This window comes from Hibiscus syriacus, unplaced genomic scaffold (assembly GCF_006381635.1).
Source record: "Hibiscus syriacus cultivar Baekdansim isolate YM2019G1 unplaced genomic scaffold, ASM638163v2 tig00112383_pilon, whole genome shotgun sequence".
NCBI lineage: Eukaryota > Viridiplantae > Streptophyta > Magnoliopsida > Malvales > Malvaceae > Hibiscus > Hibiscus syriacus.
This window is the reverse complement of record NW_024063319.1, coordinates 515,083-542,829: the sequence shown is the minus strand read 5'-3', so window position 1 is coordinate 542,829 and position 27,747 is coordinate 515,083. Positions and strand designations below refer to the sequence as shown.

The window sequence follows — 27,747 nt, the reverse complement described above, 5'->3', positions numbered from 1 at the left end:
CTAAACGCATAATTTACTCAAAAGGAAAACGAATCGTGTCAGAAAATTGGCAACATGGTAAAGAAATCACGTGGACTACACTACCCAATGAAGACCTGCAACGTTGACCGACACATCGGCAATAAATCCAATAAAGGCACGCGTTTTCTTCACGTGAATGTCTTGCGATTGATAATCGTTTACAAATTTGAAAACTAAAATTCACCCTCTAAAATTAGAAAACGAATGAGCTTAAATGGAAAATGAGATAAAAAAAGAACCGTAACGCGAGGAAGATGAGGATTCATGCATATCATCACAATTGATAATTCAGAGAGATAAATTATTAAATGAAATAATAATAGTAATAAAATAAAATAATACTCAGAAATAGGGTTTTGCTTTAGGAGCACAGTGGGGGATAGTATCCAGGGCATTCATTAAGAACACCAACAACAGCGTCATGAAATTCGGTGCTATTTATTTCTCTTTTTTAATATTTCAAACTCTCCCTCATACCCGCGCAAGAATCCGTTGATTTAAATCAATATTTTAACCCTATTTTCCCATTTTTCACCAAGTTTTTTTTTCTTTCCAAAAATGTATCTTTCATTAGGACAGATCTTTTCGTTTTTCCTTATTTTTCTCTTCAAAGTTTGAATCTTTTATCCATTTTAGATCTACCCTTTTTCGATTGTACATATATACATGTACTTTTGAATCCCCAAAGCCCAATCTTTTTAGTCAGCATTTAACTGGTGAAGACGTTGTGATCCTGGTTTCTAAGTATTAGCATCCGAGGAATAAAAATGTAGTAGAAGAGGGAAATCAAGCATAGAGTTATGGATTCCGTTTGAACCCAACAGTGAGTTTTGTTGTTAAAAAAAAGGATAAAAGAGAGTGAAGTGGAAGTGTGTGTATATATATATATTTATAAAGGGTTTGTAAAAGGGTCGGCTTTTTGAGTATATACGCCACTTGGGTTTTAATAAAAGGGAAGGGAGCGTCAAGGACTGGGAAACACAGAACTTTGAGTGAAATAAAAAAATATGCAGGAAACAAGGAAGAAGAAGAATGGTGGAGCTGGTGGCAATGAAGATTCCAAGAAGAAGGAGCGTCATATCGTGACGTGGACTCAAGAGGTTTTCTCTTCTTCTTTTTAAATGGTTTTCTTCTTCTTTGATGTACCCTCTGTTTTGTTTATTGATTGATTCTTTGTTTTTTTGGGGGGTTTTCTTATTAATGCGATGGATTGCAGGAAGATGATATACTTCGTGAACAAATCAGTTTACATGGAACTCAAAAGTGAGCCTTTGTTTCATTCATTTCAAAGTGTTTGCCATTTTGTTTAACCATGAAATGAAATTGAAGGAGTTTGTCTACGTTTTTTTTAATCTTTGAGTGCAGCTGGGCGATCATTGCCTCCAAATTCAAGGATAAAACCACAAGGCAGTGCAGAAGGAGGTTGGTGAAACTGAAACCATGATGATTCCAAAAAGTTCATTGATCCTCTTTTTGTTTTTGATTCTTTTTGTTGATCTAATCTGATGTCTTTGTCACAATGAAAACGCAGATGGTACACATACTTGAATTCTGATTTCAAGAAAGGAGGATGGTCACCAGAGGAAGATATGCTTTTATGTGAGGTAATCAACAAGTTTGTCCTCCATTTTCCTTCAAGTTTAAATGGAGCCACTGTACTTTCTTCTTCTTCCGATAAGTAAACTTCAAATGAATTTTTCAACAACTTATTTCTAGTGATATATATTGGAGGAAATGTTGCTTTCATTGATCAGTTGTATCAGGCTATAGCATGTTACTGGTACACATTTTCATTCAAAAGTAGGAGTGTAGGACTTAGTTTCAGTTTGGAAAAGTGTTGGTGTAGATCCTTGAGTGTGGCTTCTGAGCTGATGACTTGAGGTGATTTGCAGGCTCAAAAACTATTTGGCAATAGATGGACAGAAATAGCAAAGGTGGTTTCAGGCAGGTATATTTATACATATATTATATATATGTGGCTTTTGTGGCAAAAAGTCGTATCTTTTCTGCTATCATTTTTCCATTTTCTGTTGTAGATTGTTAACTTTTACTGATCATGTCGGTAATGCAGAACCGATAACGCCGTTAAGAATCGATTCTCCACACTGTGCAAGAAGAGAGCCAAATATGAAGCCTTAGCCAAAGAGAACAGTAATTCATGTACGAATCCAAATAACAAAAGAACTTTACTCGAAAACGGGTTCAATACAGATGGAACGACTGATTGTATTGCTCCTATTAAGAGAATAAGGTACCATAACATAATGTACAAATGTATCGACATAGAAAGGACTCGGAACTATTGCTCGAGTTGAAAATCTTTTCTTTTTTCCATTCCAGGAGATCTCACATTCCCAATCTCGCTGAAAATTGCAACTTTGGAGATAGAGCACATAGGGTATCTGGGACAGTAATCAATCAGCAGATAAGACATCCATTTGCTGTATTGGGTCAAAATATCCACAATGCTAATAACTTGGTGATGCAATCTCAAGTCAACAAGGTCAATGTGGTCTCTAATGATGGTAAATCACCTGCAAAGATGGATGTTACGATAGTTAATCTTTTTTCACTGTAGCCAAAACTGTATATATTCGATCTTCTATTCTTTTGTAACCTTCATAATATAACACATACATTCTTTTTCTCTGTTCTTCATTCGCAGCTCAGAATTATAGAACTGAAGGAACATTTCTCAAGAAGGATGATCCTAAGATAACTGCTTTGATGCAGCAAGCAGAGCTGCTCAGTTCACTCGCATTGAAGGTTAATACAGACAATACAGAACAGAGTCTGGAAAATGCTTGGAAGGTAAGATATAATTTTAGTTTCTATATTGTTTTCGGTTTATAAACAATTCAACATCCAATACCATCAACATGTGGTTTCTTAATATTGCTAAATCTCAAGTATCGGGGCTTATATTGTCCAATACATGCTTTGCACGTACCTAACCTTCATCCTAATAAATGTATATTCAGGTCCTCCAAGATTTTTTGAATCAGAGTAAAGAAAATGACACCTTGAGATATACAATCTCTGATATTGATTTTCAAATCGAAGATTTCAAAGACTTGCTAGAGGACTTAAGGAGTAGTAATGAGGGAAGTCAACCATCTTGGAGGTAAGAGATAAATCAGTTGACTTGAAGTTCAGATTTAGTAAGACTCCTTACACAATACTAACCGACGATTGATATTTTGTAGACAACCTGATCTCTATGAGGTGTCTCCATCCAGCTCTGAATATAGCACAGGGTCAACACAGATGCCTCATCCGGCTGGGGAAAGCAGAGAAAAAACTCAATCGAAAATAAATGCACTGCACCCGGATATAATGTCAGATCATATTGGAGAGCAGAGTTGCGGGACTGAGGAGGAAAAAAGGGCTCTTTCCAGTGCAAACACAGATCATGGTAATGAAATTCTTATATCTGGTATAAAGGCCTTGGAATCCCTTGTTTATCACCATACAGTGGTTAAATAAGCCGGAATGATGTTTCTAACTGAATGTGTTTATGTTTCAACAGTTGAAATAATCACATCCTCTGATGTCCAAACAAGCATGATAGTTGCTTCTACCTCATCGAGTGCAGTGTTCAGTTCCCCAGTTCAAGTTAACCCACTTTTCAGATCCCTAGCAGCAGGAATTCCCAGCCCAAAATTTTCAGAAAGTGTAAATTATCTTCAACTCTCTCGTATACCAACTATAGATCCATTTAATAGATGGAGCGGTAGCATCAATAGAAATTGCAGTGGCACGTAGTAGCTCTTATTATCTTTCTCCATATCGTGATTCCGTCGGCAGTTTTAGTAGAGTTGTGACCTTATGCAGTTAAAGGATGCAACAACCAATTGACTAATCATTAAAAATTTTATTGACAGATGAGTATTTTATACTTCAAGCACATCCGGAAATTTCTGAGAGTTATTGCCTAGATCTCATCATCTATATATACAGTGGCCTGTCTAAGTTCTAAGAAAAATGCTAAGAAACTAAGTGAAGATCTTGGTCATTGCCTAAGTAAGCTTTGATCATAGTGATCCTTGATAGTTATAAAAAGGAAACAAGTTAACTGAATCATACTTCATACAAGTTATAGTCTGGATTGTAGTTTTTCTAAGTAACTACCTTAAAAAATATGTTTTAGGATTTTGTTAATGCTCATCGTCTTTACCTGTATTGTTTCTTCTTTTCTATAATCTAAACTAGACATGAAAGCATGCACATGCATATAAGCATGTCATATGAAACTACAATACATAATGACCACCAAGTTTTTGTTTCTTTTTCAGGAAAGGAACTTCCTACTTAAGACACTTGGAATGGAGTCCCCTGCTTCTAATCCAAATAATCTTTCACAGCCACCACCTTGCAAACGAGCCCTCCTCCATAGTCTATAAAAAACTATGATTTTCTCTTACACAGCAAACATATCAGTCTATCGTCCACATATCTCATCATTTACTCCCATCGGCAACATCGCCCATTTTGAGTTTTCATCCATTTTTTTTTCTGTCCAAGCATTGCAGCCGTCTTGGCCTAGAATTTTACAAGGCCTTAAATGATCTGCATACCTAGAAACCTTGGTTAGAATGTTTTGGTGCATTCTAGCTTCTCGTACACATCCAGTAAGATGTCATGAGTTTCATTAATTTTTCCCTCTAATTTCCTAGAGAGTACTACCTTAATACTCGCATTAAAACCAGTGTGTGCTTGTTAGTGTGTGTTGATTCTTTCGTTTTTTGTCTCATCCGAACGGTTTCGGGTGTTCTCATCGCATCTTTCAGCTCTATTTTTTGTTCTTGTCTTGTAATCATGTACAGAACCTACTATCTGAAATCCTTAGAGTGTAAGTAATACATTGGCAAGTTGCCTACATATGATAAAGAACAGATGAAGAAAAGAAAAAGAAACAGAAGATGAGGGTTAAGCCCTTGATGTTTTGGGGTGTGCAGAGCCAGCCAGAGGGTATAGTATAAGTTTTTAATTTGTGGTTTTTCTATTCTGATTTCTAATGTAATGGAACTCCATATGATTTGAGTTAAGATGTGTTTTGTCTTTTGGTGTGGAATTAAGCTCTTGGCTCTTTTCCTTGTATAAGCTCTCTTTGAATTCATGCACCATGAAATCTAAAGTTACACAGCTGAAAACATGATGCAGTCAAGGACAGACGCGAGATTTAACGTTAGAAGGCGAAAATAGATTATTAATAAAAAATATTTAAAATATACGATCATTTGAAATCTTAGACGACCGCAACAGTTGGCAATGTAAAGCAAGGCAGCATACTTACAGAGAACGCAGAACACCAATCCTGTGTGACTAAACATGAAAACCAATCAACCCTGTCATTCGCTAGCAGGGAAGAGGAGGAGGAAGAGTTTTGAAAACTCTATTATTAAGATGAAAAATGGGGGTTGGAAGGTAGAAAATGTAGTGGCTTACAAGACAACTATAATGATGATCAAAGCAAAAAAGAAAGGGGAGGGAACCTCATACAAAATAAAGTGAAGTTCAACCTTTTGTCTTTCAATGGAAGGTGTGGTTTAGACAGTTTGACACGGTTTTTCCCAAAAGGGTAAATCGGGAAACAAATTCGGAAAATTAGACGGGTAAATTTATTTTGGGATATATGATTTTTTTATAGTGTTGAAACTCGTCATTTCGAAATGACGAATTCTAATAATTTTTTTATTTAAATTCATAATATCGAGGTGATGAGTTTTAATAAAATATAAAATTTTAAAATTTTATCACATTAGAATAAAAAGATTAAATAAAAAATATTTTTATGATAACTTGTTATCTCGATATGATGAATTTCAAGTCATTGTAACAAATATCATAGATTTATCCTATTGACAAAAAAAACCGTTTTGACCCATCATGCAAAATAACGCACAACTGTCGGCCCAAGGATAAACGGAAACGCACTGTGGACTTTATGTTATGATTACAGAGAGATCGTTGGCTATTCAAATCATATATGCAAATGAAGTTGTGTTCTTTAATCAGTTAACCGATTAAATGACTTAGTTGAATTTTTTTCTGTTAATTGGTCGGTTAATTTTATGTTCGGTCTATTAACGGTTAATGATTTTTTTAAAGTTTGATTACAGTTAATCAAGTTCGAAATCGGTTAATTAACTAAATTAATCAAATTTTTAAAATTTTTAATATATTATTTTTATATTACTTAGCTTTAGGAGTGTTTAAATTTCGGTTTTAACCAAATTAACTGATCGAATTAACCGAATTAATGAAAAAAATATTAAATATTTAATTTAAAATATATATTATTTAAGATTTTGGTTAATTCGGTTAACCTACTAAATTAACTGAACTTTGTTCGGTTCGGTTAAAAAAATTCGAAATTTTTTTGTTCTATTAATGATTAAAGGTAAAAAAAATTGGTTAATGATTTTTTTGTTGGTTCAGCTTAGTCGGTTAACCGAATCGATCGATTGAACACCCTTATGCAAAGGCGTTATTAAATAAAAAAACCTCATTAATTTTTTTTGAACAATAACCCTATTAGCAAATTTGTTATAAAAAAACCCCAAAGTGCACACATAAGACTAACTCGCGTCCTACGCAACACGTGAATATGTCTCGTGTTCTACAAGACGCGAGGAACCTTGCACTTTTTAGTTTACCAATTTAATCTGATTATTTAGTACCTATCATTTCCCAGAACGTGAGATGCGATCTACAAGACATGAGGTACCTTGAACTTTTTAGTTTACCCAATTTAATATGATTATTTAGTACCTCGCGTTTCCCAGAACACGAGGTCCTCGAGATATTGGGAAATAATATTTCGTAGAAATTTCGAGATTTAAAATTTGAAAAAATTCATTGTACCTCGCGCTTCATAGAACGCGAGGTACCATTTACCTCGCTTTAGGGGCAGTGCAAGGACTTCCCCACCCGAATTTTTCACACGTTCATTAAAAAAATTGTCTCTCACGTATTCTCTCTCTAATATTATTACGGCGGGACTACTGAGTGTTGATCTTCCGCATGTATGTACCTAGTGGCGGGATAATCCACCGATAATTTTTATTTATTAATTTGTTGTAAATTTTTTAATTATTTTGAATAATTTATTTATTTCTTTAATAATTTTGTTTGTTTGTTTGATTTATTTATTTCAAATTATTTATTTATTTATTTATTTCAAGTTTATTTGTTTGTTTGTTTCAAAATTATCTTTTTATTTGAAGATATATGAGCGTTCGTTGAAGTATTTTATCAATCTTTTCCCAACCTCTGATGATGATATTACTTCATACTTGCACGAAGTTGGTTTTGGTTACGTTGGCACTGTAACTGATGGTACGAAGTTGCACCCTCTATTGATAAACGTGCTCCTTGAACGGTGGAGACCGAAAACACACACGTTTTATTTTCTTTGTGGGGAGGTAACTATTACCCTTGAAGATGTCGCATACAATCTTGGGTTGCCTGTTGATGAAAATCCTATTACCGATATGGCTCATGGGGACTAGCTAAGCTTGTGTGAGATGCTGCTCGGACTTGCTCTAACAAATGGTGATTTAGATGAAGAGAAGATCTACATTACAATTTTGGATGACAATTTTACGCAGCCCTCCGTCGATGTTGCTTCAGAAATTAAACAAGCAATTTTTTAAATCTATGTTTATTTAGTTTAATTTATTTATTTATAATATTTCAATTTTGTTTTAGTTTATGTTATTGTAATTTTTTGACGATAAATTTTTAATATATTCGCACAATTTTTATTTTACATCAATACGCTCGCGCTCATATTTTTAAAAGTTATTGGGGGGACCTTGATGCCTGATAAATCTCGAAACAAAGTACATCTGATGTGGTTGCATCATCTACGCGATTTGCGGGCTGCTAAAAATAAGAGTTAAGGATCGATAATGTTGGCCTTTCAGTTTTGGGAGCTATGTAAATTTGTTCATTCGAACAAACAAACAGATGATGGTTATTTGATGTTGTTATAATCGTAGGCTTGGTTTCGAATGTCATTTTAGCGCCGATTTCTACACAACCGACCCCATTACAATTTCTATTGTTTCGTAGGTAATTACAAATAACTTACGTTTATATATTTATTACTACATGTTTTTTTAGTTTTACAAATAATGATATTTTATTATATGAATTATAGGTGGACCGTTGCACTTAGTCACTCCCACCTACCGCAAAGTCTATGTGATTTTAGATTGTCGATCGATAAGATGATAGATGAGGTAATCGATTTTATAATTTTAATTTGTAAATTAAATATTAATTTTTTTTCGAGTCTTTATAACATAGTTTAAAAATATTTGTGTAGTTCATGTGAACGTCGTATATTAACGGTGCTATTAGAGTGTGTACTCTAGATGAGATACTTCACAGTTCGTACATTTAGATGTCAGTGGTCCCATTGATAATCTATGAGATCGTCGAGTGCCATCTTGTTGATCGCGTGTTGCAACAATTTGGTCGTGTCCAAACGATTCAACCACCACCAACAACCTTGGATAACGCCTTACATCGCCTGACGCAACAGGGGAAGACGGATGTTAATTGGGAGGTGTATCATGTGGATTTAATGATGTAATGGATGTCGAAGTTCGTTAGGCAACCTGTTTCTAAACCTATCTTGGCTTACGATGTTTTAGATGTTTACATGTCATGGTATAAGCAAAATGGGATGCCACATATTATGACCGAGGAGGAGCGAGCACGAGAAATTTATAGGGCTCCTCAAAATCATTCACTGATCAACATCCCCTGATGTAATGTGGTACAAGTCGGGTAGACGAAAACATGCTCAAGCTTCATCATTGGGAATAACATACACCTACAGAGCATCAGAAACCACTGATGGCACCTACATTAACTCACTCGACTCAGTCGACATTTTAGCATATGGCAACTCCGTTAACATTTCAGCATATGAGACCAACGACAGAAGGTTTTTTTGCATACACATTTTTCCTATCCGGCAGTCGTTGTCCATTCTCATTTCCCTCATGTACCAGCTAACCATATTATATGTTACCTCTGTGTGCATCTGTTCGACCATTGGCAATAGACTTTGTTTAAAACATTTTGATGTTTTGATATAACAAATAAAGTGAAAATGAATTTTAAGATTTTATATTCAATTTCAAATATAATATTCGATTCAATTAATCAAATATCACAAATATTACTCCAAGTTTTCAAATACCAATTTTACTCTTTACTTAAGTGTAAAAGAGTGAAACACTCTTAAATATTTTTGAGACAATTTTTACAAAGTATTTCGAACCATAATTGAGTCAAAAATGAGTTTTAAATAGGGATGTACTATACTTTTTAAGAGGTATCGATACACCTCAAACATCGAATGCAAAAAGGATACGGATACCCCCAGGGTACCGATACACCTATACAAAGAGGTATCAATACATATCCCAAAGGTACCGATACCCCTAGATTTTATTTTGACTCCGAGAAAAATAGAATGCAAAATGGGTACCGATACCATGACATGTATCGATACTTATTTACATAGGAGTATCGATACCCCCTTGGGAGGTACTGATACCCTCAATTTGCAACGGTTGAAATATTTGAATTTTATGCAGGTTGTATCAATACCCCTATGAAGGGGTACCGATACATATACGCTCCCAACATATTTTTTAAGTGGAAAACATACCACAATGGCTCTATTGACTTCATGATCAACCCAAAATATTCAGAATTCATTCAAGGGGTATTTAAACAAGTCTTGAAACCATTGATCAACAAGAGAAACTAGAGAAACAAAAGAGAAAGCCTTAAACATCAAGTTTGAGCAATTCAAACCAAATTCCTTTCAATATTCATTTTTCTTTCAAGAACACAATTTGTGCTCAATTGTATTCATCTTTGAGTGTTCTTTCTTTGTTCTAGAATTGTGCAAACAATCTACCTTGTGAGGTTTTTCTGTAAGTTTACAAAATTTGTAATTTTCTCTTTGAGAAGAGAATGTCTCAAGAATTTGGGATATAATTCTTGAGGGAGTTGTAAGGTTACTCTATTTCCTCAAAAGAAAGACAAATTAGTGAATTTGTGGAAAATCCTTAGTGTGGATAGCTAAGTAGTGGACGTAGACTTTATTTGAGAAAGTCGAATTACTCTAAATCGCTGTGCAAATATTTTCAATTTTCTGTCAAAGCTTCCACCAAAATTTTAATTGCCAATTCACCTCCTCTTGGTCGATTCATCCGATCGATTAACTCAACAATTGGTATCAGAGGTATACTTATTTGAATGTTTTACCACCTCTTGAGTATATTCGAGAAGAGTTCAATCGATATTCAAGTCATCAATGGCCTCTACATCAAACTTTGACTTCGTTCTTGATTCTCAACCCATCAACAAGCCTCTATTCTTCAATGGAGCTAACTACACTTATTGGAAGAATAAAATGAATTTCTTCATTCAAGCTACTGACATGAGAGCATGGAAAATCATGATGAGATGATACTCCGAACCATCCACAGATTCAGACATATGGAGTGAAGAAGAGACGAGATTATTCCAGCTCAACTCAAAAGCAATACATATTATTTTCTTTGCACTTGGACCAGATGAATACGTGAGAATATCATATTGTTCAACAGCCAAGGAGATATGGGACAAACTTCAAGTCACACATGAAGGAACCGATGAGGTAAAAGAAACCAAAATTAGTCTTCTTACTCATAGTTATGAAAATTTTAGGATGAAACCAGATGAAGACATCAAGCCTATGACAGATAGATTTCCATAATTGTCAACGGTCTCAAGGGATTCAGAGAAATAATCCCTAATGAGAAACTTGTGAGGAAGATAATTTATTCTCTTCCAAGTACTTGGCAATCAAAGAAGAATGCAATTATCAAAGTTAAAGACCTAAAGTCTTTAACTCTCGCTCTCATCACTCATGAAATGATGATTCAAGATGAGGTAGAGCATGAGAAGAAGGGCGACAAAAAGAAGGAGAAGAAGAAGAACGTTGGTGTTGCTTTCAAATCTACCAAAGATGAAAGTGATTCTGATGACAACGAGGATGAAGAAATGGCCTTGCTTTCTAGAGGACTCATAAAATTAATGAAGCCAAATAGAGGAAGAAAATTCTAACGAAATGAAGGCTTTAAAAATGAGTCAAATGAGAAGGACCCAATCATTTTCTATGAATGCAAAAAGCCTAGGCATGTTAAATACGATTGTCCACAATTCAAGAATAAGGGTCTTTCAAAGAAAAAGCACAAAACACACGTAGCTACTTGGAGCGATGATGAATCATATGATGAAGAGGAACAAGAAGTAGTAAACTTGTGCTTGATGTCCACCGGGGAGGATTCTCAGGTAACCTCTTACTCATCTAATTTAGAAGATTATTCATTTGATGAGTTATTAGAGGAATATAATGGGTTGGCCTCGGATTATGAGAGATTATTTTCAAAATACAAGAAATATATTTCAAAATTGAAAAATGAAAAAGATCTCATATCCAAGACCAACATTGAACTCGAAAGTAAGATTAAAAATTTGCAAGTCAAAATCGATGATTTTGAAAAGAAAAATTCTGATTTGCAAAACTTTTTTCTAGAGTTTATGATGATCATAAAAAAGTAATTGTTGATCTTAAAGCTTCTTTCAATAAAGTTGGACCAAAACATTTTGAAAAAGAAGAAAATTCAAAATCTAACTATATTAGAAAGAACTTAAAATCTTACAATCATAGAGGTCCTCAAAGAACCTCAAATGGTAAAATCATTAGGAGTATATGGGTTCCTAAGGGCTCAATACAACTAAGGATAAGGATGTCCTAAACAAATGGATACCCAATGGGACAAGACTTTTAGGGACTAATGAATATGAACCCAAAAGAATTTGTGTACCAAAAATAAAAAATTAATCTATGTTTATAGGAAAATGAGCATTGCTTCAAGGCACGAAATACAAGTTCAAATACATGGTACCTTGATAGTGGATGCCCAAGACATATGACTGGAGACAAGAGCTGGTTTACTGAGCTTAACAACAAAAATGGAGGAGTGGTAACCTTTGGTGACAACTCAAAATGTTACATTGAAGGTATAGGTACTATAGGTAATACCTCTTCCATATAAATAGAAAAAGTATTATGCGTTAATGGGTTAAAGCATAATCAATTGAGTATTAGTCAATTGTGTGATAAAGGATTCAATGTCTTGTTTGAATCAAATGGTTGTAAATTTATTAACATTGCATCTAATCGAATTATGCTTATTAGTCATAGAATATGAAACATATACATGGTGCATTTAGATTCGATAAATATGACTAATTTATGACTAGTTGCCAAGGATGAGCATGATAGTTGGTTATGGAATAGGAGACTAGGACATACAAGCATGAGGGTTTTGCAAAGACTAATTCAAGGCAATTTAGTAAGAGGGTTGCCAAAGCTGAAATTTGACAAAGATAAAATCTGTGATGCATGTGCAAAAGGAAAACATAAGAAAGTTTCCTTTAAATCCATTAATGATGTATCAACTAGTAGAGTATTACAATTGATCCATATATATCTTTTTGGGCCAATTAGAACTACTAGTTTGGGTGGAAAACAATATGATTTTGTCTTGGTAGATGATTTTTTCTAGGTATACTTGGGTTATATTTTTAAGTACTAAAGATGAAGCATTAGAAAATTTCATCACGTTTTTAAAAGTAATCCAAAATGAAAAAGGTTACTCCATTTCAAGTGTTAAGAGTGATCATGGTACTGAATTTGAAAATCTTGGGTTTACTGAATTTTGTAATTCAAATGGGATTAGCCATAATTTTTCAGCACCTAGAAGCCCTCAACAAAATGGAGTTGTTGAGAGGAAAAATAAAACTTTAGAAGAAATGGCTAGAACTATGCTTTGTGAAAATAATTTGCCAAAATATTTTTAGACTGAAGCCACAAATACTGTTTGTTATGTTATTAACCGAGTAATGATTAGGTCTATTTTAAAGAAAACTCCATATGAAATTTTCAAAAATAAAAAGCCTACATTATTTATTTTCATCCTTTTGGATGCAAATGTTTTATTTTAAACAACGACAAGTAAAATCTTGGCAAATTTGATGCTAAAAGTGATGAAATAATTTTTATGGGTTATTCCTTAAATTCCAAAGCTTATCGAGTATTTAATAAAATAATTTTAGTGGTAGATGAGTCTATTCATGTTGTTTTTTATGATAATCCCCTTCCGAGGAATGATTCTTGTGTTGATGATGACATATATTATAAATACAAATGACGTGGGAGAACCATCATCAAATGAAGAAGTGAAGGATGAGGAAACTCAAGATGACTTCAAGAATCTAACCATTGAAGAAAGGAAGTCTCATACCCAAGAGAGTACAACTATGTCAAGGATGGTGAGATTTTAGATGATCCATCCAAAGGGGTAACTACTCGATTTCTCTTAGGGACATTTGTAATTATGTTGCATTTATCGCATGCATAGAGCCTAAAAATGTTAAAGAAGCTTTAACCAATGAAAATTGGATTATGGCTATGCAAGAAAAGTTAAATCAATTTGAGAAAAGTAAAGTATGGCATTAGTTGAAAGGCCTAGTAATAAATCTACTGTAGTTACTAAATGGACATTTTGGAATAAGCTTGATGAAAGTGCTAACATAGTTAGGAACAAGGCTAGATATGTTTCTCAAGGCTATACTCAAGAAGAGGGAATAGATTATGATGAAACATATGCTCCCGTAGCTAGAATGGAAGCTATTAGAATGTTGTTGGCATTTGCATGTTTCAATGAATTTAAATTATTTCAAATGGATATTAAAAGTGCATTTTTAAATGGTTTTATAAAAGAAGAAGTGTATGTAGAACAACCTCCTAGTTTTGAAGATTCCAAATTTCCAAATCATGTTTTTAAATTGACAAAAGCACTATACGGTTTAAAACAAGCTCCTAGATCTTGGTACGAAAGATTGTCAATTTTTTTAATTGAAAAAGGTTTTTCAAAAGGGAAGGTTGACACAACATTGTTTTTGAAACGAAAGGGTAAAGATTTATCAGTAGTTCAAATTTATGTTGATGATATAATATTTGGTTATATTAATGATGCTCTTTGCCAAGAATTTTCAATGCTAATGCAAAATGAATTTGAGATGAGCATGATGGGGGAGCTTTCATTTTTCTTGGGGCTCCAAATCAAGCAAAGAAAAGTACATCAAGGACATGCTCAAGAAGTTTGAATTGGAATTTGTGTAGATGTTAAACTTTATAGGTCTATTATTGGTTGTTTACTTTATCTAACCTCAAGTAGACCGAACATTATGTTTAGTGTTTACTTATGTGATAGATTTCAATCATGCCCTAAGGAATCACATCTACAAGCTATTAAGAGAATCTTTAGATACCTTAAGGACACTCTAGTTTAGGACTTTGGTATCCTAGAGACTCTAGCTTTAGCTTGCATGCCTTCTCAGATGCAGATTATGGAGGATGAAAAATAGATAGGAAGAGCACCTCTGGTACTTGTCAATTCCTAGGAAATATGCTAATTTCTTGGTTTTCAAAGAAACAAAATAATGTTGCATTATCTACCACTGAAGTGGAATACATTCAGCCGATAGTTGTTGCGCACAAGTTTTATGGATGAAATGACAACTTTTAGATTATGGAATTGAAGTTGATACCATACCTATCAAGTGTGACAATACTAGTCTATTTGTCTCACTAAAAATCCCATCAAACACTCCAGAACTAAGCACATTGAAATTAGACATCATTTCATTAGAGATCATCTTACAAAAGGAGATGTAGTTCTAGAATTTATAGATACTTTGCACCAATTAGCCAATATTTTTACAAAACCTTTAGATAAAGATAGATTTTGGACACTTATGAGATAATTAGGTTTAATTGACATGCCTTGACTTAGTGTTTAAAATGTTTTCAGCACTTTTAATTAGCAAATGAAAAATGCATGTAAAAATAACATTTTGAATGTCTTATATTCTAATAGTTAGGAGAGTTTATGATCTTTAGTGAAAATTAATAATATGTTCAAATAAAATTTAAGGATAGATTTGATTGATTGAACATAGTTAATTTTTGTGATATGAGTTGCCAATACCACTAGAGCTGATTAATTTTGTATGTTAAATGTTTAAAAATAGATTTTTGACAATTGTGTGCACTAGGTATCGATACCTATCACCCAGTACCGATACCTCTCTTTCTAGGTATCGATACACCTTGAATGTGTATCGATAGCCCTATATGAGTACTGATATCCCCTGTTGGGTTTAGGCTTTAAAATCCCTAAAATAACATCTTCTTGCCTAAATTCCTAAAAGCACTCTTAAGTCGCCGTTCATCTCCTCTCTCACTCAAATCTTCTCCTTGCTCAAAATCAACGAATACAAGTCATTTTTTAGTTCTTCAACTCCTAATCCTGCTACACTCATCAAATTAGTGCAAACAACAACACATTCCACTCAAATACAAATTTTCAAGGTAATATTTTCTAAAATGATTTTTGAAGATAAGACTAGTTTTAGTTAGTTTAGTTCAAAATAGATATCGGGCATTTGATAGATTATAGTTTAGAACTAGAATCTACAACTAATTTCATAAAAAAAACACAAGATTTTTCAATTTTTGGTAATTTTCGAAAAAAATTGTTTTTAAATTGTTGTTTTTGATTTAATTATGTTGTTTTTAATGAAAATTATACATATAATGATTTTTCAAACTTATTTTTCAAATATTTTTCAAAATTGCCCATTAGGTCAGTTTTTAGAGAACCTTGAATATTGAGGACTCATATTGAGTTTTGGGATTAATTGTGTTGCATACATGTGTTCTTAAATTGCAGGTACTCATTCCTATTCCGATTTCGTAAACCATGACTCACTCTAAACGCACTAGGACATCATCGATTCGATCAAACCCACCTCTAAATCTACCTTATATTCCTCCACCAAATCCCAATCCAAATGAACCCGATATGACTCTTCTAAACTCTTGCTTTAATGAACCTAACGTAGAGGTCTTTTCTCTAGGTTTGTCAACCACTTCGAGTCATATAATATTAGGGAAGAACATATCCCGTCTCTCCAAGCCATGATAGACATGAAATTCAAATATCTCCCAACCCTCAAATCATGGAAATTTGATAATCATTTTAAAGTTGAACCAGTTGTGTATCACCAACTTGTTCGCATTTTCTACTCCAATACGTTATGTGTACAAAACGAGTCTCGAACCGCAATCGAAAGTATTAGGTCCTATCTCCTAGGCCAATACATTAATATAAACTTAGACTATATCGTTAGTGCATTTGGATTAGATAACCGAGGGTTAGATAACGAGCGAGATTTAGCACCTACCCCTTATAAAGCCAAGTCTAGTGTGAGTGTTCTAGATTATCATGAAAGATTTCTTCATCTTATCATCTCTTGGTGGTTTACACCATCCGGAGAAAAATACTCTACTCTTAGAGCGCTTGACTTACGGTGGATACATTGTATCCAAAAAATAAGAAAATAAATCTCCCTCAAATTATCTTTGGGGAGCTCTTTCAAACCGTAAACAATGTCTCTTCTAAACATGTAAAACTTTAGTTTACGGATGTCTTCTTAGTAATATGTTTAAGAAAACCAATCTTAAGGTAGAGCTTGATGCAATCATACCTCTAACCACCGAAATCAACTTTACGTCTTTACGTAAACCGGGATGGACTGGAGATAAGGATCAATGGGTTCATTCAACACATAAAACACCTGGTGCTAGCTCTTCACAAGCTGCTCTGGCTCCGTCTACTGCTCAAGACCTTGACGATCTTCTACGGGATGTCAATGATCCTGTAAACTTGCTCGAGGATGAGCCAACCTAGCAAGAGAGTCCGATACCTCCATACTTTTGATCGTACATGGAGACATTTGGCTTAAGGTTTGCATCCTTAGAGTCCCAACTAACGGTTCAACACTTAGAGCAAAAAAATGGAAACTCGAGTTCGCTTTGACAAATTCAATGCTAGGGTCGATGCGCTTACACAAGATGTGGCTTCTATGTGAGCACACTTCCCTCCTCCCGATCCACCTATGGATGACTGATCGTACTCTTGCTAGTTTTCTTAGGTTGAAATTTGAACTTAAACATTTTTAAAACATTTTGATGGATTTGGATATTTAAACTTGAATGTTTTGGATGTGTGTTTATTTGGATGTTTTGTTTGAATGATATTTGGTATTTGATCTTAAATTTAATTTTTATGTTAAATTATGCATCCTTTACATTTTAGATCAAACATGACCATTACATAGTGTTTATGAGTATTGATTATGGACTAATGGCTAATATTTTTCTTGACTTTGATCTTAACAGCTATATAAATATATATATCAATTGGCAAACTTGTTTTAAAATCATAGAGTCTTTTTTATTTAACAAAAAGGGGGAGAAATATAGTAAGGGGGAGTGGGAGTAATTTTCAAAATGATTTTTCAAAAATAAAATCTTAAAATTACTAAAATGTTTTGTTATATCAAAAAGGAGGAGATTTTTGAAAACATTTTGATGTTTTGATATAACAAATAAAGTGAAAATGATTTTAAAATTTTATATTCAATTTCAAATATAATATTCGATTCAATTAATCGAATATCACAAATATTACTCCAAGTTTTCAAATATCAATTTTACTCCTTACTTAAGTGAAATGAGTGAAACACTCTTAAAATATTTTTGAAACAATTTTTACAAAGTATTTCGAACCATAATCGAGTCAAAAATGAGTTTTAAATAGGGAGGTATAGATACCTTCTTAAGAGGTACTGATACCCCTCAAACATCAAATACAAAAAGGGTACTGATACCCCACATGGTAATGATACCCCTATGCAAAGAGGTACCGATACCTATCCCAAAGGTATTGATACCCCTAGTGTTGATTTTAACTCCAAGAAAAACATAATGCAAAATGGGTACCAATACTATGATAGGTATCGATACTTATTTACATAGGAGTATCGATACCCCTTGGGAGGTACTAATACCCTCAGTTTGCAACGGTCGAAATATTTAAATTTTATGCAGGTTGTATCAATACCCCTATGACGGGGTACCGATACCCATACACTCCCAACAGATTTTTGAAGTGGAAAACATACCGCAACGACTGTATTGATTCATGATCATCCCCAAACGTTTAAAATTCATTCAAGGGGTATTTAAACAAGTCTTAAAGCCATTGATCAACAAGAGAAGCTAGAGAAACAAAAGAGAAAGCCTTAGACATCAAGTTTGAGCAATTCAAGCCAAATTCCTTTCAATATTCATTTTGCTTTCAAGAACACAATTTTTGCTCAATTGTATTCATCTTTGAGTGTTCTTTCTTTGTTCTAGAATTGTACAAACAATCTACCTTGTGAGGTTTTTTTGTAAGTTTGCAAAATTTGTAATTTTCTCTTTGAGAAGAGAGTGTCTCGAGAATTTGGGGTATAATTCTTGAGGGAGTTGTAAGGTTACTCTTTGTCCTCAAAAGAAAGACAATTAGTGAATTTGTGGAAAATCCTTAGTGTGGATAGCTAAGGTAGTGGACGTAGACTTTGGTTGAGAAAGTTGAACCACTCTAAATCGATGTGTAAATATTTTCAATTTTCTGCCAAAGCTTCCACCAAAATATTAATTGACAATTCACCCCCTCTTGACCGATTCATCTGATCGATTAACTCAACATACTTTGGATTTGACAGTGTTGAGCATACGCAGCCGCAAAGCATTTATACATCGATCTTGGTCCCAGTGGAAGTGGTGGTACTGGCCATGTAGATGAGGGTGATAATGATGGTGATGGTGATGGTGATTATGGTAGTGGTGTTAGTGGTGGTACGAGTGGACATAGGCATCATTATTTATTTAATATAATGTTTTAGTTTTTTAAATTTGTTTAAATTATTAATCAAATTTAAATTATTAATTTGTTTAATTTATCCTTGAATAATATGATAATTAGTTATTCGGTTTGATGCATAAATAACTTGGGAATTATCATACTCACACAAAAATTATTTTGATACTAATTTAAAAACATAATAAAACAACTACACGAGTTGTTTAAAGCTCTCTATCCTGACGTTCACGGGCAATACGTAGCAGAACTGGCTCTTTGTCCTCATGGTCTTATGATAACCGAGTTACTCCATTGCTTGTTGAATATGGTTCTTTCTTAAATGTTACAGTTAACTTGATGTTCCTACCACCTACACATGTGTAAGCCTTAAACAACTTCTGAAGGTCTCTTGTATTCGATAAGGTCAACATGTAATGTGCTTTAGTACTTGATAGCATGTAAATAGATAATGATGTGGCACGCAATTATGTGCAAGTATACACAGTCAACCAAGTAATATAGTAGTGAGTGAGTATCGTCTCCACAGGGATTGAAAGTTTTTAAAAATATGTTTAACAAAGGGATGCCACTAGGTAAAATATAGAAGGGTATACACAGTAAAAAAATTATGTCATGCAAGAAATGGTATGAACAAATGGAAAATTATGTCGTGGCAAGAAATGGTATGAACAAATGAAAAATTAAGTCGTGGCAAGAAATTTTGAAAACATTGAAGCAAGTAAAATAAAAATATGCTACGACAAGAATTTATCTTAGCTCTGGAAATGGTCTGGTAACCTCATAAAAATAAGAACCTATGGAGTAAATGGCTATACTTGCTATGGCAAGAAATTATTCTATGCCTGGATGATCGATTAACCTATGCATATGCTACTCGACAGGATTTACTAAAGTGTTCTTAGGCTATCTCTAGTAAGGAACCTAATAAACTTTTTCACGACAATACCTCTCGGCATAAACTATGAACCTAGTCTATCAGTTGAGTGTTATCCCTTTTAGTCGATTAAAACCCTCTCTTTATCTCTAAGGCAAATTAAAACCTCATCATCCCAGATTAGTTTCTTTGTTCACGTAGATCTAAGCTAACTCTCTCGATATTAGGAATCAACACTTAGAAAACAACTATATCTCGAAAGCTCTTGCAATGACTAAGCATGTTAGGCTATGGCAAATAGAAATCTCTCAAAAGCTCTAATATTGGCAATGCATAAAGTTAAAACAGTGAACAAAACAACATTAAACATAAACATACTAAAGATCATCCATTAACATGAAATAAAATATCAATCATAACAAATTGAACACCAAATAAATTAGTTCATGGTGTGGATAAGTTCAAACAAGAGAATCCTTGAAAACAAGCCCAACAAATATAAGAAAACGGAAAGCAAAGGAGAAGGAAACTCCCAATACGGGGCTACTATTGTGACGCCTAGACCACCACCATGACTGCTCCAACGGGCTAGTCTCTCTCGAGGGTTTAGCTGCTACCCTGAAGAAGCTCGGCTATGGAGGTTACCACAAAAAGGAAGAAGGAAAAAGATAAAAAAAAAATTGTGTTATTGCCACCAAAAGCTCAAAATATGGAAATTATAGGGATCCCTAAAATATGGACATCATTTTTTTATAGTGGGGAATTTCTAGGGTTTTGTACCCTTGAAATTCCCTCATTTACCCTTGATTTTATTCCCAAAATGTGACAACAAGGAAGCTGGTTGTAGTCCCAAATTAGCAGTAGGGGGTAGTGGTTCACGTTAGGCTCATTGGACAATTGGTCGCGTGACGTCAACTAATTTGTCTTATACGTCTAGAATTTCAAGAAAAACTTGTCGCAACGAGAAAATCCTCTCGATCAGCATCAACAATCATTCATAGCTAACATCTACAGTCTCTCAGTCCTACAGCTCCAAAATGTCACGAAAAAAAAATTATTTCCTTGGTTGCTCTCCGTACATGCACGATCAACACCAACAAACTACCCTTCTTATCAGCAGCATCAGTGTTATCAAGAAAAATATGTCACAACAAAAGTTTCTCCACCACATGAAAATATGACCTAAATGCACTAAATACAACTAAAATGCTATGAAAATGGCTTTTAGACACCCAATAACTTAAGTAAAAAGACAAAAATATAGTCTTTTTACAGAGTTATCAATATCGATATTTCCCACGAGAACTTTAGCTTGCAACAATACATCACTCGTGTTGTAGATTTTTAAGCTCATGTGAAATTAAATCTACGACCCATTTTTTCTTAATATTATCATTAAAGAAAGTGTGGAAATAAGTTTCGGAATGGAACACAGTTGCAGAAAATTCCACCTTTAATATTTGTTTTACGAAGGTATTTCATCCAAAATGGACACATGTCTTGTTTTTATAGACATATTCTCTAGCTTCTTTTAAATCGAGACTTGCCATGTCAAATCAAAACGTCAGGAATCTCAGGAATATCTGCCGAACTAGTGTTTTGCAGAGCGTGAGTTTCCTGACACGTAAGAAATCTATTCGAAACTCGTATTTTGCATAGAGCGAGATTATTGACTATAAATATCCCCTCCTTCTACTGATATTATAAATTTTAACACGATCTATACTTATAAGAGGTTTTTCTCCTGGTGGCACAACTTGGCACTAAACTTATGTCAATATTGGTGCTATAAGTTATGTCACCCGAAGAGAATTCCTTTTATAAAAGACATAACCTTCTCGACAAAATGCTTGTTTCATAAATTCTACCTTTTTTGTCAAACCAACAATGTTTATAAAAGACATTTGCTTCGGGTGAATTTTCTATAACTTGTCTTTCATATGGTATATTTGTAAAGTCAATTAAACATGAGTGACCCGACCTTCTTGGGAAATTCTACGAAAACATCCTCTTCTGGAGGCATCCTCTACAACTTTTATCGCTTGTGATGCTGATTTGACAAATGGTACACCGCCACTCGTCTTATCGCTTGAGAAATTAATCATTTCTAAGAAGACATTCTCTTCTGGTCGCTTCATCAACTTATCGCTTATGACATGTATCTATCAGTAGTGGGCATGGCTCCATCAAACCCACAATGTTTCTAAGAAGGCATTCTCTTCCAGTTGCATCCTCTACTTAAGGCATCAAACCCACAGATGGTACACATTTGCTCGTTCCCTCATCCTTATTGTATTTTTTCATTGCACTACTTTTGTTTCGAATAATTTTCAACATGATTATTACACTGCTTAAAATGTCTCGTATGTGTCGATACTAGCCATGTCTATCGAGCCATTTTGGCTTGTTTTGTATGCACAAAACCAATCATGGATCCATTTTGAACGCGATTTTGTATCTTCTTATTATTCCATAAAATAAGCTTTGGTACCATTTTACCATGATTTTTAACCCGCCTACATTATCTCATATGTCTTTATATTAGCCTCAATTGAAAGATAAATTTCAATACTATGTGAAAAATCTTATAAGTTACAAAAATTTGAGATTAAATACTCGAACATGCCCCCAAACATGCCATTAAGCACTTATGGTTTGTTGGGAAAACTAAATACATTGCTTTTTGGAAAACGTGATGAACATAAATACTTTTCGTGATAAATTTCTTAGGACGATTCAATATCTCGATGACTTCACGTCCTGGGCAGCGTGAGGTATTAAAAAATAATATTAAATTGGGTAATATAAAAATGTATGGTATGTAACACCCTAATCCATTCTGATCCGAGGATCCATGGATTACAATGTCACACAGAACCAAAGAAATGGTCAACCCGAAAATTTCTTTTCAAAACGTTTAATAACATCAAAATCATTAATCATAAATTGTTCAGAATTGAAATCGAGTTTAAATATGAGAGTTTCCCAATACATATAAATACATCAATTGAGTATAACACCCTAATATAGTTCGATCCGAGGATCCATGGATTACAATGTCACACAGAACCAAAGAAATGGTGAACCCAAAAATTCATTTTCAAAACGTTTAATAACATCAAAATCATTCACCATAAATTTTTCAGAATTGAAATCAAGTTTACAAAATATGAGAGTCTCTAAATACGTACAAATACATCCATTGAGTATAAACCAAAATAGAGTTATGAATCAATCGTACAATGGTCCATATAAAATACATGACCTCTAAAAATACTCAAAACATACTCTGCAAATTGTCTGGTCTGGAATGTACTTATTCGAATAGGCTCCTCAACGATCCCTCTTGTAACACCCCAACCCATACCCGACCCGAATACGAGTATGAGGTGTCACATTGACTTTTTAAAACGATGTTCTTATAAAATAACAACACATTTGAATTTATCATAATAAAATACGATCATATATTGTTGAATTATGTTCGTTATAACAAATTTGAAAAAAATATGTTTTCATGAACAATACTATATTGTATGAACAATACCATGAATAGTTATGAATAATACTATGAACAGTGATGAACAGTGTTGTACAGTGTGATAAACAGTGAACAGTGTACCGATGCATTGCTACAGTACGTGAACAGTGTACCGATGCACAAAAATTTCGAATAAAAATGTAACTTCTATAAAACACATATAAATTCATAAAAACTTAAACTTTCATCAGTATAAAATTACCATTTACATATATACGTTTAAATTTATTTAAAACATTTTTATATTATTAAAATCTATTACATGCCGACTAAAACAGTCTATTATGTCGTACGGTTACTGATGAGGTGACCTTGATTGAATGCCCTAGTATCCCCTTACAAGTTGTATTCAACCTACGCGTGAAATAAACACAAGTTAGTATTACTTAGTGAGGCATAATTAATCACAAATAACATTTCTACGTACAATTTATATTTTGATATTCCAAGGAATCTTTAATTCCAATGCATATACTATAATCTGCATTACTGATGCCATTAACCTCGTTTATTAATCATTATTGGAATCCATACATTCCATAGGAAATTCATACAATTCAAGTAATTTCCTTTTAATATTTGCACTCTCAGTGCTCTATCTGGAAAATCATACGCTTAGTATGATTCCCCTTTCATTTTAGCACATGAAGTGCCCTATTCAAAAATTCATACCATTAGTATGATTTTGTTACCATTTTATCACATGAAATGTCCTATGTTAAAACCCATACATTAGTATGATTTCCTTATATTTGTAGCACCTTTAGTGCTTTATCTAGAAATCCATACACTCAGTATGATTCCCTTACCATTTTAGCACTTAAAATGCCCTATATGGAAATCCATATTTTCAATATGATTTCCTTATCATTTAGCACACTCAGTGCTCCATATGGAAATCTATATACTCAGAATGATTTCTTTATCATTTTAGCACACAAAGTGCCATTCGGTAATCATTATACATACATCAATAAATATATTATTTTAACTATTACCACATGTACGTACATAATTAAATGCACTCACGTGGTTCATCTTGCTATTATTTCCAATAAGCAATTCTGATTACTCAGCTACTTTGTCTTTGCCTTTCGTTTTGCTAGACTCGGGAGCTTGATTTTGATCTTTTAGCTGAAGGGGAGAGTTTTCCATGGAAAGAAGAAAAGAAAATGAAAGGGTTGACTTCCTATTCCCCTCTTCATCTTATCTCTTATCTTAATTCCCCACTAATTGAATATTAAATTCAATTTAATCCAAATGACCAAAATATCCTTTTAATCATCATTTCTTACAATTTAGTCTAAGCTATGAATCCTATTCATCCTCGTTTTTCATTATTTAATTTAATAAATCCTCGTATTTTTAAATCATTTCAATTTAATCTTTCAATAAATTTTTGGGGCATTGCACCTGTACTAACATGTGCACGGAAACATATTCAATACAAAATGAATTCATTACATAAACATGTCAGTGCGTAAGTTATGAACATGTTAAGTAAACAAACAAACATGAGATAGGCCTAGATATAGTCAAAGGAATTTACGTGCATCTCAGACACACACTAGCCTACCTAGACGTGATAGCCTTGAGGTAAGAACCAAAATCTTACATGCATCAGATCTTAGGGCTCTTAGTCTACTACGAATTCCCGAGAGGTCGGGTGAAGACCAAAATTCAACATGCATCGGAAGCTCACATACCAAACCTAGTCAAGCATAAGGTACGATTCCAGAATTTACATGCATCAGAATTCGTATCAGTATCGATACTAATCATCTGAGTATCAATACTAGACCTCAAGTATCGATACCCCTTAAAGAACAATATTGATATTTTTCTTCCAGTATCAATACTGACGGACTTGAGTGCTTTGTTTTGAGCACAAAAACATACCCAAATCTCACCCATTTACTCCCCTAAGACTAAGAAATATTTTTAAAATTTTATTTAATGTCTTAGAGGTCAAAATGTGTCAACTTTCATGCTTGTAACACACCAATACAACTTTCACCATAAATTTACTCTAACATACTTCATGAAGTAAACATACCAAAATGCACATAACATTACCTATATGCAATATGGTCAAGTTAGAAATGTGTTACCTTGAAGCTAGGTGACTGAAAAATGTCCTCAAATCACCCAAGGACTAGCTTTTCCTTGCCTCTATCTTTTGAGCTCCCCTTGCTCTTACACTAATCAAATTAAGCATAATGAGTTGTTAGCTCATTCTGAACCTTAAGAAGAAGCTAGAAACGTTTTCTTACAACTTAAAACTCATAAAAAGAACAAGAACTTAGGATTTTATAAACCTCCACTAAACTCGTTTTTGGATATCTCACCCAAATCTTGCAAATAAGAGCTCAAATTGAAGCTTAGAAGATGTAGGATATTGCTATCACCTTAGAATTCACAATGGATACTTGGGTTTCTTAAAGCGTGGATCTTTGTTGGATTTTTTAGGAAAATAATATGTAAAAAAGAGAGGAAGAAGACAAAGCAATGATAAGGAAAAAAAGATTGCATGTAACAGACGATCATATCATCCAATTAATGGGATTTCAACCTTGTTTCAAAAATTGGTCAAATTACTCTCTTATCCCCTGCTCATTTAGCCCAAGATTAAAAACACCCCTTTTTAAGATGTTGGGCTAACTTTAAGCCTAATTAAATCTATTTGGGTCCAAATATTCATAAACTAAGGGAGAATTATTCCAAAGCCTGATCAAACAAACCCGAAACACCTAACTCAAAATTCGGGACATTACAACTCTCTTCTCCTAAGAATAAATTTCATCCTCGAAATTTACCTAACAGAAGATATAAGAATACTAAAGTCGCATATCTTCCTCGGGTTCCCATGTCTCCTTCTCAATACCATGGTTCCTCATAAAATCTTTACTAATGGTATCCTCTTATTTTATAGTTCCTTGACGTCTCTGGTAAGGATTTGGATCAGTTCTTCCTCATAAGTTAAGTCTTGCCTCACTTTGAATTGATCAAGGAGAATAACACGAGACAGATTGGTTGGTATCTTTGAAGTAGGGAGACGTGGAACACATTGTGAGTGCGCTCGAGCTCTGAAGACAACGCTAAATGATAAGCCATTGGCCCAGCTTTCTCTAAAATCGCATATAGTCCACTGAATCGTAAGGTCTACTTACCTTACGTGCAAACCAAAGTACCTTTTTCCATGGGGAAACCTTGAGAAACACTTTGTCTCCCACTACAAATTCAATATCCTTGTGCTTCAGATCGATATACGACATCTATCTGTCAGAAGCCTCTTTCAACTAACTCTGAATCAACTAAACTTTTTCTTTAGTTTCTTGGATCAAGTCGGGACCTATAATCTTGCCCTCGCTAACCTTCGTCCAATATAATCGAGTTCCTCATTTGCGCCCATACAAGGCTTCATACGGAGCCATCTGAATAATTACCTAAAAACTATTTTTGAACCCAAACTCCACCAAGAGTAAGTGATCCTTCCAACTATCCTCAAGATCCAAAATGGTGCATTTGAGTATATCCTCTAAAATATGAATAACCTACTCGGACTACATGTTTGTCTATGGATGAAAGGCGGTGCTATAATTCAGTTCAGTACCCAAAGTTCCATGCAATGTTTTCCAGAACTAAGAAGTGAATCACGAATCTCTTTAAGATATGATTGAGATGAGGACCCATGAAACCTCATAATCTCGTAAATGTAAACCTGAGCCAATCTCTCTAATATGTAGTCCATACGAACTAGGAGAAAATAAGAAGATTTGGTCAATCGATCCACTAAAACCCATACAACATCATGTCAGAATCTCGTCATTGGTAAACCGGTTACGAAGTCCATCACCACTCTCTCTTATCTCTATTACGAAATCTAAATCAGATGTGGCAATCCTGAGGGAACCTAATGTTCCGCCTTGACTTGTTGGCATAATAAGCACTTACCGACAAACTCGAACACTTCCCTCTTCATGCCCAGCCACTAATATGGTCGAAGCTCTTGGTACATCTTGTTCCTACTTGGATGAACCGAGAGGGGACTACAATGTGCCTAATAAAGGATCTTGTCACGAAGTCTTATGTGGGTTGGCACACATAAATGTACTCAAAAGTACAGTACACGTCCATCGCGTAACTCAAAACATGGGTCTTCACCTCGAAGGACTTGTTCTACTCGAGCATTTAAACGGTAATCTAAAACTTGCAACCTATTAACCTCACCGACTAACTCGAGCTCAACTCTCTACTCGTCCAAAAGACAACTCGTGTCTGTCAATATCAAACGCTCTAGCAAAGCTCGCAACTCCAATATGGTATTTATGATCATAGTCCTTCAAAAGCTCTACCCATCTTCGCTGCTCAAGTTCAATTCATTCTGAGTG

General features: G+C 34.1%; 1 protein-coding gene and 1 long non-coding RNA gene across 3 annotated transcripts; one reads left to right on the top strand and one right to left on the bottom strand.

Moving 5' to 3' along the window:
- The first annotated feature begins 936 nt into the window (after positions 1–936).
- LOC120178850 (transcription factor MYB88-like) lies at positions 937–5,118 on the top strand. Of its 2 annotated transcripts, XM_039184627.1 has the most exons (12): positions 944–1,121; positions 1,238–1,284; positions 1,387–1,443; positions 1,553–1,625; positions 1,914–1,969; positions 2,093–2,272; positions 2,362–2,546; positions 2,687–2,832; positions 3,003–3,145; positions 3,228–3,436; positions 3,551–3,696; positions 4,317–5,118. In XM_039184627.1, exons 1-12 carry the CDS (start codon positions 1,029–1,031, stop codon positions 4,422–4,424), a joined length of 1,443 nt encoding a protein of 480 aa, XP_039040558.1. In that variant the 5' UTR covers positions 944–1,028; the 3' UTR covers positions 4,425–5,118. The 2 variants fall into 2 exon arrangements, with proteins under 2 accessions (XP_039040559.1, XP_039040558.1); XM_039184628.1 differs by lacking the exons at positions 3,228–3,436; positions 3,551–3,696; positions 4,317–5,118 and having other exon boundaries at positions 937–1,121; positions 3,003–3,149.
- LOC120178852 lies at positions 4,297–27,176 on the bottom strand. The gene is made up of 4 exons (XR_005521557.1): positions 27,165–27,176; positions 26,822–26,826; positions 19,863–19,870; positions 4,297–4,440 (listed from the first exon to the last, which is right to left on the bottom strand). It is a non-coding gene; the product is annotated as an uncharacterized LOC120178852 (long non-coding RNA).
- Positions 27,177–27,747: the final 571 nt, after the last annotated feature.